Here is a 13,363-nt window from a genome sequence, read left to right as displayed (position 1 = left end):
AAATGTGTTATTTTTAGTAACACATAATTCCTAGAGATTATTTCAGTGATCTTACATTATCAATAATATCATTAGCATAATTACTTTTTTTAAATGTTTTTATTTATTTCTAGGAGAGAGAGAGAGACAGCGTGAGCAGGGGAGGGTCAGAGAGAGAGAGGGAGTCACAGACTGAAACAGGCTCCAGGCTCTGAGCTGGCAGTCAGCACAGAGCCCGACGCGGGGCTCGAACCCACGAACCATTAGATCATGGCCTAAGCAAAAGTCGGACGCTTAATCGACTAAGCCACCCAGGTGCCCCAGCATAATTACTTTTATTTAACTGATTATTTAGTTGTACTAGAAGCATCATAATCTTTTGAGGAGGTAAAACATCTGAGTTTCTCAAATTTGGATATGTTATATATAAATACAACTTAATTTTGTTTCATATTAGCCATTCTCCTTTAATTATTACTCATAAATTAAAGCCTCAAATGAACCCTTCCAACCAACGATTAGTAATTTTGCCAGGTGAAGACATAAACTTCCACTAATCAACTAAAATTCTTTATTAGAAAGATAACACAGTGCTTAATTAGATTCTAGTATCCTCTTGGAAATTTGTTCTTTTAAAATTATAATTTTGTATGGAAAGAACCATGCTGAATAAACCTAATCATGTGTCTGTCAAGGGGGAGTAACACTTCAGAAAAGGACCACGATAAAGTGGATAGAACAACATGTCTTGAATTTACACAGACAGGCAATTGTATCCCAGCTCTGTCACTTAGTAAGCCAGTGGAGTTAAACTTTTTAATTCTCCATTTTCCTGAACATAAATTAATACTACCTTGCATAAGGCAATGTGAGGATTGAAGAAAATGCAGATAACTGTCTAGCACAGTGTCTAGTATTTAGCAAATATTCAGTAAGTGATAGCAATTATTATAGTTCAGGGACTTTGGTTAATGTGACACTGGGTTCAAAACCATCAAAGGATTAAGGCAATCTAGAGTTTGCTTTATATTCTTGTATCTTTAACAAAACCAAAATGAGAAGAAAGATGGAAAAGAATAAACACACAGTTCTTAAAAAGGATTCCTCAAAGTATTTTGTCTAGAAGCAATGTTTGGAATTAAATTAGTTCATTTCCAGTCAAGTGAGTATTTACTTAATCATTACATTTCTTCGAGGAAGGAGATTATATATTATCTTTGTATTCTAAAAAGAAAGAAGATGGATTAAGTTTAGTCTTAGTTGTTACTTAATCTAGAGGAACAGATGGAAAGGAACCCAGGTATCTATTTACGGAAGTTGAATCTATGGTAACTGAAGGAAAAGGCTACATGTCAGCTCAAGTCTCATCTTGCAAGGGAAAACCACTATGTTTTGTTTTTTCCTAATACTAAGAGCTTGCTTAATTTTTTAAAAATATTGTTTCTTTAATGTTTATTCATTTTTGAATGAGAGAGAGAGAGAGAAAGCATGAGCAGGGGAGAGGCAGGGAGAGAGGGAGACAGAACTCAAGGTAGGCTCTAGGCTCTGAGGTGTCAGCACAGAGTCCAACATGGGGCTTGAACTCATAAACTGTGAGATCATGACCTGAACTGAAGTCGGATGCTTAACCGACTGAGCCACCCAGGTGCCCCTTGCACTGTTTAATCCAAATATAGAACATATACCATGATGATACAGTGACAAAGAAGGAAAAATATTTCCTCTCTAGATGTAAAGTTGGTATTTTCACTTTTGAGTATATGGATTTTGGTCACAGCTAAAGGTGAATGTGATCTTAGGAGGTGTTTGTAAAAAAATATATTTTAGGCATACAAACAATGAAGCATAGGTAATAATGTCAGTAGGTGAAATCCCCACATAAACTAGGAAAATACCAGAAACAAAATGAAATATAGGTAAGCAGCAGTCAGGCTTAACTATCCACAGAGTAACAGAGGACAATAGAGGCAACAAATAGTCATGGGTTTGTTTGTGCTACCAGTTTTGAAACTTGTTGACCGGTAATTGAAATACAGACCCTAAATCTAACCTATTCAATGAGAAGGTGCTTTACGGATATATTCAGATTCACAACTAATTTTTATTAAGTACTTACTGTATGCTAGCTCATCTTCATAAATATTTTATTTAATCCTTAGGCCACCCCTGTGAAAAGCTGACATTTTAATCCCTATTTTGCCCTTGTGGGTAATAGGACTCAGAGATGTTTAATACTTTACCTAATATCTCACAGTGTAGGAAGTACACTCTATTTTCAAGACCATGGTCTTTTCAGTAAACCATGATAACATACCCTCAAAGTTTTCTAAACTTGGTGAAAAACAAACTCCCTGTGGGTATTGCTAAATACATTGTTTACACTATTGGCCAACTGTCAAAACCCTACTTTTTCCAATTGTAGTACTGTTTTCATTTTCTTCTTCTCCAAATTCATTACTGTTATTTTTCTCTCCACCATTTTATTACCATTTATTTTGCTTCTTTCTGTTATCTGTCTTTTCTTTACTTAAGCCATAAGTCTCCTAATCGCACAAATACACAAGACATTGCTTAATCTTTCTGATTAGTGTTTGGAAGAAGGGGAGTTAATGCTACACATTAGAATTTTCATCTAGCAGTTCTAGAGCACCTAAGCCATCAACCCGTGAACCATTATGACAATTCAAAATATTAAATAAAATTTTTAATGTTTATTTATTTTTGAGAGACAGAGAGAGAGAGTGTGTGGGCGAGGGAGGGCAGAGAGACACACACAGAATCCCAAGCAGGCTTCAGGCTCTGAGCTGTCAGCGCAGAGCCCAATGTGGGCTCAAACCCACAAACTGTGCGATCATGACCTGAGCCAAAGTGGGACACTTAACCAACTGAGCCACCCAGGTGCCCCTAATTCAAGATATTTTAATCATGGGGATGATATATTTGGCCACATACATTTGTGTGATCTGAATATGACTCCAATGTTAAGATCAACAGTAAGGATAATCAGGATACTCTGCATATGACATTAAGAAATTTGTGTTATTGGAGACAAATCATAACACATCATTCTGACTTCTAGGCATATAAAAAAAATTTATTGAACTACAGGCTTTAAAGATAGTCTAAACATTTTGATACGTGTTTTGCTTACCGAAGCTGTTTGCTGATTGGGAATGGCCCACTATAGTAACTTTAGGAGTCTTCTGCTCAGTTGTTGATACAGTTATTCCACTAAACTGAGGGCTTGACAGATAGTAACCAAGAGGTATTTCATAGGATAATGACCATGACAATGGCAGTGTGGTATCTGAATCCGTTTTCGGGAAAAAATGTACTAAAGATCGCTGTGTCATTGGATAACTGTAATGTGTGTCTTCTCTTCTGTGTACAAAAATTAGTATAATAAAGAAAGTAAGAAAGTCAAAATGAATAGACACAAACGTAAGAATCATGAACTATGAATATTACCCAGAGTTCTGCTTTTCAAAAGTGTTATGCATCTGTAAGCATAATACATAAGACATTTTGTGTATGTCATTATTATGACATCTTACAGTCGTAGTTTTAACAATCTAAGTTAGACGCTTTAGTGTTAAGACACGCTTTTTTTTTTACTTTTTTATTTAAAAATTAGTAAATTGCGACTGTAGATGATTTTGAAAAAGTGCAAAAATAGAAAGAAGAAAACAAAAGTCACCAAAATGGCACCAGCCAAATATTTTACCATTCAATTCCAGGCCTTCTAATGCATTTTTTAACTCAATATTGAGACTCTAAAAACCATTTATGTCCCACTTATATCACTTATGACATAATATTTCCCTTTCCATTAATATAAAAAACATGATTATAATTCCTGTTTAATATATCATTATTTACTATACCTTTTTATTTTAATTCCTGTTGCTTAACTAATTTTTCTATATTTATAAAAATTATAGAGTTAATGTCTACTTTCAAATATATTCTGAAAATTAATCACTATAAATACAAGGTACATGTGTATATGTGTGTACGTGTGTGTGTGTGTTGAGGGGAATACAGAAAAGAGAGAGAAAACAGACTTAAATTTCCAGGTATTATTTTTATAAGTAAATCTTACTATGAACAAAGGTTTTCCTTTCTTTCTTTTTTAAATACATAAAAGAATTTGTTAACTAGTGTGTATTTAAACAAAGCCTCTAAACTACAACACAATTATTGTACAAGTAAAATAATATTCCCATGGCACGGCTCATAAAAAGGTTTATGACAACTCCATTTTATGAGTCACACTGAGACTTAGTTACCTCAAAGCAATCTGTGTGTGTGTGTGTATGTGTGTGTGTGTCTGTATGTGTGTGTCTGTATGTGTGTACATGCATATGTGTGTGTTTAATACTTGGATTATTAACAAAGTCCTGCTGTCTAAAATATTTTCAATTTCTAAAAAACTGGTAAATGGTCAGCTCATGCACCCCTTTACTGGAGGCCATTTATCTATTTTCTGTAAGTCAAGAGCTAAGTATTTGCCTCTATGGATTGTCTCTACTTTGACCTCTTTATTTTCCAGAGTTCCTATGAAGATATTCTAGTAAGTCTTCTGTTTTTTGTTTTTGTTTTTCTAAATGTTTTCATAAGGGAACAAGGGCCTGAAGTTTCCTAATCTGCCAAAGTGATATCAGTCTTAATCTCTTTGTTTCCCAAGAGGTATTCATAATAATTTTGTTCTGCAATTTGTAAGTTCCTTCATGAGAAATATTGTATCGGGAGAGCTTTGTACTCAAAGCCATACTTCTCTAAATGTACCTCTTGGAAGACATGGACATCCCAGTTAAATTGTTTAAAACTAATTAAACAGCATTGGCTTTGAAAATTGTACTACTAGCCCAGTACATGTTAAGCTTGAGCATTTGCCATTTTGCTGACATCCTAAGCACTCATCTTTGTCAGGTAAGCTCTAACCCATGAAAATATACTCTTGTGTATGATGTGGTGGGTAGTGGGAAAGAGACTACGTAGAGGTAAATTGTCAAATTACAAATATTTCATCTCTGTCCAACCTGAGATAGAATCATATGACATGATTTCTGCCTGATACCAGCTAGACTAAGCAGGAAAAGTACTTTTCTCTTTCAAAGTTCCTTACATCTGGGTTTCATTACAAACTGCCTATATCTTTTCAGCAAGTTCATTTTATAAGCTCCAAAGTTTTTTCTTCCTCCAGTAAAACAATAGCATTTCCAAATAATTTAAATCCACAGAAGATTCCTAATAAGCCTTTGCAAATGTTGTGAGTAAAGAAATCTGGCCCAAGGCCACAAAGTATTCTTATTTTTGTAGTTGAATAAGAAATTTCTAATAGGTGCACACACTTTTGGAAGAGCTCCAACATTTCAGGAAGAGACACATGTGATGTATGTAGCCCATTGTCTAAAACCTCCATTCACTGACTTGTTAGGACTCTTTTTGGAAAATAAGAGATTTGTCCTAGTGCTTAGTTAGCTTTCCCTCTATCATATGGAATTTTTCCAAGCTCCTTCTTGGTATTTTGTTCCCTCTGGGATTGATTAGCACTAAACCAGAGATAGTTATAAAAGTTCAATTCCCACTTTCAATGTTATTTTAAGGGGTGTTACATTGGTAATACTGACATCAATTATTTCTCAGATGACCTCTAAGAATAAGTATTTTAAAAAATGGACTTGAACTGAACAGTAAACACAGGATTCTAGGTGTGAAATAGCATTAGCTTTAAATTGGATATATTCAGGGAGTGCCTGGCTGGTTCAGCCTGTAGAGCACATGACTCTCAATCTCAGGGTTGTGAGTTCAAGTCCCATATGGGACATGGAGCTTACTTAAAAAAAAAAGATGGTATTTAAATTGGGTGTATTCAATACTAGAGGTCATTTTAAAAAAAACAATCAATACTGGAAAACCCATGCTAATACTGTAATTGATAGAATGACTTAATTAGTAAAAATAGGCAGTTGTAGTTTTTTGGTTTTGTTTTTGTTTTTTGGGGAGGTGGGGAGTTGTAGTTTTTATTTCACATCCTCACAGGCATTTTCCAAACCAAAATTCTCTATCAATTCTTTGTCTCCAAGGTCAGTAAAGTAGTTCTAGAGAAATTATCTGCCAACTGCCTTAACACGTTAGATAAAAGTTTTGGAATCTCAACCATGACTTGTATGATAGAGACCTGTACAGGTGAACTTTTGTATTACTCAAGGACTATACTTTATAAAACAGTGGTTGGGGAAATAGTTGTATGTTATAGTTAACTAATTTTAGAAACGTGTGGAATCAATTCTAGTTACAACTATTTCATAAGATGTTTTGAAACAAGAGCTCAAGTACTCCATCATTATTCTCTAAAACGCAAATCCTTCTCTCCTCTCATTTGTGCCATTCTTACTGTGCTTGATTCTCCATTTTATCTTCCTGCTCATGGACTTCATTCTTCAGGGATGCTGAAGTTTCCTGAATGGCTTGCATGCCTTTCATCTTGGCTAGAAGAAAAGTCTCTTTTCTTTCCTGAGAAAACAAATCATGATACTAGGAATAAATATAGCTAAAATTCAAGGTATCCTTTGTTTTTTAATGACCTAATTTGTTAATCTGACTACGTCAAAGCATATGCCAGATTTAATAATTTCTTTCCCAAGCTGGTGCCAGAGTCAGGCTTCTAATGTAAATTTGTAAATACTGACATAGCCAAAGGATATTATGCAAATCAAGGTGAAGGTGTGTAGCATTCACTTGAAGCAGCTCAAGAGGCAGGGCTGCAACTCAGCAAGGCTACCTTTATGACTAAATTTTACATCTGGCCAACACTGCCTGTTAGAACACTGTGAGGTATTGTCTCCATAGTTACAAAGTTCCAATCTCTGAGCACTTATTATGTTGGTGCTGCACCTACTTTTCAGTTCACAGACATTAAATAAGGTAACTTGCTTTTAGGAGAGCCATATCTCTCACCAGATAAGTTTTGCTACCAAAATATTCAATATCCTGTTTTGGATTTCTGAGGGCCAAGGCCAGCATATAAATATTGGGAGCATTAGTCACTATTTTTAAGTGTTTTTTTTTTTTAATTTTTATTTATTTTGTTTTGACAAATGTTCTTTGAACACACACAAATGGCCAAGCAGTAGGAACAGAAAATTTGAATACTTTTCAGGAAGAAAGAAACCTATTGGTAGAAATAGTGAAATCAAAGCTAAGAGACCTAAATTCTTCTCCTAGTTATGCCAGCAGTATGGTTTAGAAGAAATCTTTTAGTTAAGATTCTAACTGTGAGTGAAAGATTCACATTTAATGTTTTATGATAATGATGACATGAGAATATAATAAATACATAGGAAGGTACATGACTGTACACAGTAATAAGACAGATTAAAAATGATGATTACTGGGTGAATAAGTTTATTCAACAAATATTTAAATAAGCATCCATTCTGTACCAGGAACCAGATAGGTACTATGAAGAAACAATTCCTCCTTCAAGGAATAAAGATATATAAATATCTTCCAATTTAGATTAGAAAATGGCTTCCATCATGGAATGATGAACAGTAGTTAAATACAAATGACAATGAACAAAGTAACTGCTTTAATAAGTCAAAAGAAAAAGATCTCTTTTGGAACCTGTGAAATAGTGGAATAGGAGGATCCTAAGCTTACCCTGTCACACAGATACTCCTAGATAACAACCGCATCAGAAAATAACATGAAGACTGGCAGAATAGTCTCTCCACAGTTAATTTTGGAAAGGAGGGCACATCAAAAAATGGCAAAAGAGTGGAACCCCAGTTGGAATCAAACTAACCTATGAGACTGATCAGAAGTACTGGAGGGACACAACAAGCACAGAAAAGGGAGGGGAATAGATTCCACACCAAGCACCCCAGACATGGGACCTGACCTGGGAAGATGAGTCCCCATAACATTTGGCTTTGAAAACCAGAAATTCTTTGAGTTTTCACAATCACTGGGTTTTAACAGTGGGAACTTTAAAAATCAGTGGGGTCAGCTCCAGGAGAGCCAGAAGGTGTCAGGAAACAGTTCTTACTCTTAAAGAAACAACACACAAACAACTTTGACAAGCACCTAGGGTATACCAGCAAGATTTATTTTACTAATATCAGAATGTGTGCTAGAGGTCTTTATGAAATTTCTCCAAGAACATAAGAGCTGGTGGACACCATTCTCTTTATCTATCTCCAGCCTGGATAACCAGATATCCATGGGAACCAGCATGAACATTCGGTACCTAGTCTAGGTTTCATCCTGCAAGCAGATGAGCACTTACCTTGCCAACACCTGTGTGCCTCCCCCTATTCTCCTGCAGACTGCCCCATCCAACCTGCCTTAATCCTTCCAAAGCCATGTCTGATGTAACATCTCCCACAAGCAGCCCTGACAGTGGCCAGCACCACTCCAAAGTGACTCTTGCTCTGGTGAGAGGGGAAGATAATCACACAGATCAGTTCCACTGCAGTTTTTGTGGTGGACTAAGGGAAAACATCTTATCTGACTGCTAGCCCTGCCTACCAACAAAAACTTTATGGGGGCAGCACAAAGGGGAAACCCTGTATTTGGGGGGGGCCACTGCAACCCAAACAGACAGACTGAGGGTAGACATCTGATATGATAGAAGGTTTCATTTACCAAAAAAAAAAAAAAAAGCCACTCAGGAGACCATTCAGGGACAGCACTTTGAAGGTAAGTGCAACTACAGTTCTGGAAAACGGTGAGGGCAAGCATCTGGTCTGACCCCACTACAAGCACAAAGTCACCCCAGACTGGCCCCATAAGAACACAGAGATCAAACCTTGCCCACAAAAAAGAGGGCCATCCAGCCGACTGAAGGCAAATGTGGCTCAACCACAAGAGTAGTGTGCATGCAACACACATAGGAGACATTTCTGAAGTGCCAGGTTCTGATGGACAAGAGACATTGCACTACAGGGTACTATAGGACCTCTTCTTCATAAGTCCATTACCTTAAAGAGATATAACTGACTTTCCTCATACACAGAAACAAACATAGTTAGACAAAATGAGATGGAGGAATATGTCCCAAATGATCAGGACAAAATTATAACAAAATGATTTGGAGATAAGCAATATGCCTATAGAAATTCAAAGCAATGGTCATAAAGATACTAATTGGATGTGAGAAAAGAGTGGGGTGGAGGATCTCACTGAAACCTTCAACAAAGAGACAGAAAATATTAAAAAAGAACCAATCAAAGATGGAAAACTCAATTGCTGAAATTAAAAAATATACTGAAAGGAATCAGTGGTATATAAGAGAGAGAAGAAAAATAGATCAGTGAGGTGGAAGACAGAATAATGAAAAGCAAAGAAACTGAACAACAAAAAGAAAATAGTATAGTAAAAAATGAGAATATGTCAAGGAAACTCAGTGACATCATCAAGCACAATAACATTGATATTATAGGGATCCCAGAAAAAGAAGAGACAGAAAGGGGAAGGGCAGATAATTTATTTGAAGAAATAATAGGTGAAAACCTCCCAATCTGAGGAAGGAAATAGGCATCCAGATCTTGAAGGAACAGAGGGCTCCCAACAAAATCAACCCATGGAAGTCCACACCAAGACACATAATAATTACAATGGCAGAAAGTAATGGCAGAGACAGAATCTTAAAAGCACCAGAAGAGAAGAAAACAGTTACATACAAGGGAAACCTCATAAAGCTATCTGATGATTTTTCAGAAGAAACTTTGTAAGCCAAAAGAGAATGGCCTGATATATTCAAAATGCTGAAAGGAAAAAAACATGTAACCAAGAATACTCTATCCAACAATGCTATCATTCAGAATAGAAGTAGAAATAAAATGGAGTTTCCTAGACAGACATAATTTTTTTTTTTTTTTTTTACAAATAGTTTATTGTCAAATTAGTTTCCACATAACACCCAGTGCTCATCCCCACAAGTGCCCTCCTCCATGCCCATCTCCCCTCCCCCCCACATCCATCAGTCCTCAGTTTTTGTCAGCATTCAAGAGTCTCTCATGGTTTGCCTCTCTCCCTTTCCCCCACCATTTCCGCCCTTCTTCTCCCCCTTGTTCCTCCGTCAAGTTCCTCCTAATCCTCCTATACGTGCAAACATATGATATTTGTCCTTCTCTGCCTGACTTATTTCACTCAGCATAACACCCTCAAGGTCCATCCATGTTGCTACACATGGCCAGATTTCATTGTTTCTCATTGCCATGTAGTAGTCCATGGTATAGGCAAACCACATCTTCTTGATCCATTCATCTGTTGATGGACACTTAGGCTCTTTCCATGTTTTAGCTATTGTGGAGAGTGCTGCTATGAACATTGGGGTACATGTGCTCCTATGCCTCAGCATTTCTGTATCCCTTGGGTAAATTCCTAGCAGTGCTATTGCTGGGTCATAGGGGAGTTCTATTGTTAGTTTCCTGAGGAACCTCCACACTGTTTTCCAGAGGGGCTGTATAGACAGACATAATTTAAAGAGGCTCATCACCACTAAATCAGACTTACAAAAAATGTTAAAGGGAATTTGTGACCGGAAAGAAAATGGCCATAATCAAGAATAGGAAAATTATGAAATGAAAAAAAATTCACAGGTACATACAAACATAATAAGTATTATATTAACTACTTATAAAATCAGTGTAATTAAACCACAAAAGCAGTAAAGTCATATCTATTAAAATCAGTTAAGGGATGGATAAGTAAAATAAGAGGATGTCAAGTATGACATCATAGACACAAAATGGAGGGGACGGTAAAAATTTAGGGCTTTTAGAATGAGTTCAAACTTAAATGACCATCATCCTAAAATAGACTGCTGTATGCATAGGATCTTACATATCAACCTAATGATAATCACAAATGGAAAACTGTAAGAGATATGCAAAGAATAAAGAGAAAGGAATTCAAGTATATTACTAAAGAAAGCAATCAAACCAAAAAAGAAGAGAGTAAGAGGAGAAAGGGAGAAGAACTACAAAAGCAGCCACAAACAAGTAACAAAATGGCAATAACTACATACCTATCAGTAATTACTTTGGATGTTAATGGACTAAATGCTCAAATCAAAACATAGGATGACTGAATGGATAAAAAGGCAAGACCCATCTATCTGCTGCCTTTAAGAGACTCACTTCTTTTTTAAAAATTTATTTATTTATTTAAATTTAAGTTAGTTAAAATACAATGAAGTATTTGTTTCAGGAGTACAGAGCAGTGATTCATCTTTTATGTGTAATACCCAGTGCTCATCCCAACAAGTGCCTTTCTTAATGTCCATCACCGACTTAGCCCATCCCCCCAACTACCTTCCCTCCAGCAACCTTCAGTTTATTCTCTATTTTTAAGAGTCTCTTATGGTTTGCCTCCCTCTCTGTTATCATCTTATGTTTCCTCCCCTTTGCTATGTTCATCTGTTTTGTTTCTTAAATTCCACATATAAATGAAATCATATGATATTTGTCTTTCTCTGACTTGTTTTGCTGGGCATAATATACTAGTTCCATCCATGTTGTGGCAAATGGCAAGATTTCATTCATTCTGATCACCGAGTAATATTACATTGTGTATATGTATGTATTTTTTTAATTCATTTATCAGTCGATGGACTTACAAAAATGCTGTTTCAAAGGGGCACACACATCCCAATGTTTATAGCAGCACTATTAACAATAGCCAAGTTATAGAAAGGGACTCACTTCTAACTTAAAGATGGAAGTAGACTAAAAGTGAAAGGATGGGAAAAGAACTATCATTCGAATAGAAGTGAAAAGAAAGCTGGGATAAAAATACTTATATTGGACAAAACAGACTTTAAAACAAAGACTGCAACAAAAGACAAAGAAGGACACTATTTAATGATAAAGGGAACAATCCAACACGAAGATATAATAATTGTAAATATGTACACATCCAACATGGGAGCACCCAAATACACAAAGCACCTATTAACAGACATAAATAAAGTAATCTATAGTAGTAATTCAATAATAGTAAAGCACTGTAACACCCACTTAAATCTATGGATAGACCAGCTAGACAGAAAAATCAACAAGGAAACAGTGGCTTTGAATGACACATGGGACCAGATTGATCTAACAGATATATTCAGAACAGTCCATCCAAAAATAGCATAATATGCATTTTTCTCAAGTCAACATGGAACATTATTCAGAACAGACCACATGTTGGGTCATAAAACAAGTCTCAAAAATTTCAAAAAGATTGATATATCATGGATCTTTTCTGAGCATAATGGTATGAAACTAGAAATCTATCATACACACACAAATCTGGAGGAACACAAACACTTGGAAGCTAAACAACATGGTACTAAACAATGAATGAGTAAACCAAGAAATCAAAGAATAAATTAAAAAATACATGGAGACAAATGAAAATGAAAACACAGTTGTCTGAAATCTCTGAAATGCAGCAAAAGCTATTTTAATGGGGAAGTTTACAGCAATACAGGTCTACCTCAGGAAGCAAGAAAAATCTCAAACAACCTAACCTTATACCTAAATGAATCAGAAAAAGGACAAACAAATCTCAAAAGAACATATCGATAAAACCAGGAGGTGGTTCTTTGAAAAGATCAACAAAATCGATAAACTTTTAGCCAGACTCATCAGAAAAAGGGAGAGGACTCAAATAAAATTCGAAATGAAAGAGGCAAAATAAAACTTACACCACAAAAATACAAAGGAATATAAGAATATTATGAAAAATTATATGCCAACAATTTGGACAATTTAGAAGAGAAATGGATAAATTCCTCAAAACATGTAGCTTCCCAAAATGGAACCAGGAAGAAATAGAAAACCTGCAGATTAATTACTAGCAACAAAATTAAATCAGGAGTCAAATGCTCACAACAAACAAAAGTCTGTGAGCAGATTACTTCACAAGTAAATTTTAACAAACTTCTAAAGAAGAGTTAGTGCCTATTCTTCTCAAACTATCTCAAAAAACTAAATAGGAAAGAAAGCTTTCAAATTCATTCTATGAGGCCAGCACTACTCTGATACCAAAACCAGATAAAACACTACAAACAGAAAAAGAAAGAAAGAAAACTACAGGCCAATATCCTGAAGAATATAAATGCAAAGATCCTCAACATATTATCAAACTGAATATAACAATACATTGAAAAAATTCACAATGATCAAATGGAATTTATTTCAGGGATGTAGGTGTTCAATGTTAACAATCAATCAATAATGACACATTATATTAACAAAATAAAGGATAAAAACCATATGATCATCTCAATAGTTGCAAAAAACTATTTGACAAAGTTCAATATCCATTCATGATACAAACTCTCAACTTACATGACTCAACACCAAAAAACACACAAAGA

General features: G+C 35.5%; 1 protein-coding gene across 5 annotated transcripts in view; it reads right to left on the bottom strand.

The window, feature by feature from the left end:
• The window catches only part of LMNTD1 (lamin tail domain containing 1), a 160,121-nt gene that overhangs the window by 39,416 nt on the left and 107,342 nt on the right, over positions 1-13,363 (bottom strand). For 4 of the 5 annotated variants that reach the window (XM_039240849.1, XM_039240851.1, XM_039240852.1 and 1 more), the window contains exons 1-3: positions 6,675-6,774; positions 6,380-6,498; positions 3,131-3,360 (exon numbers count right to left, since the gene is read on the bottom strand). In XM_039240849.1, coding sequence (XP_039096780.1) covers positions 3,131-3,360; positions 6,380-6,498; positions 6,675-6,719 — 394 coding nt within the window. In that variant the 5' untranslated portion in view covers positions 6,720-6,774. Of the gene's footprint in view, positions 1-3,130; positions 3,361-6,379; positions 6,499-6,674; positions 6,775-13,363 lie in introns of those variants that run through there. The other variant, XM_039240850.1, reaches the window with a different exon arrangement.

The sequence above is a fragment of the Hyaena hyaena genome, unplaced genomic scaffold (genome assembly GCF_003009895.1).
Source record: "Hyaena hyaena isolate Hyena2069 unplaced genomic scaffold, ASM300989v1 scaffold_182, whole genome shotgun sequence".
In the NCBI taxonomy this organism is placed as follows: Eukaryota; Metazoa; Chordata; class Mammalia; order Carnivora; family Hyaenidae; genus Hyaena; species Hyaena hyaena.
Note: the sequence above shows the minus strand (reverse complement) of the source record. Positions and strands in the feature narration are given on the sequence as shown.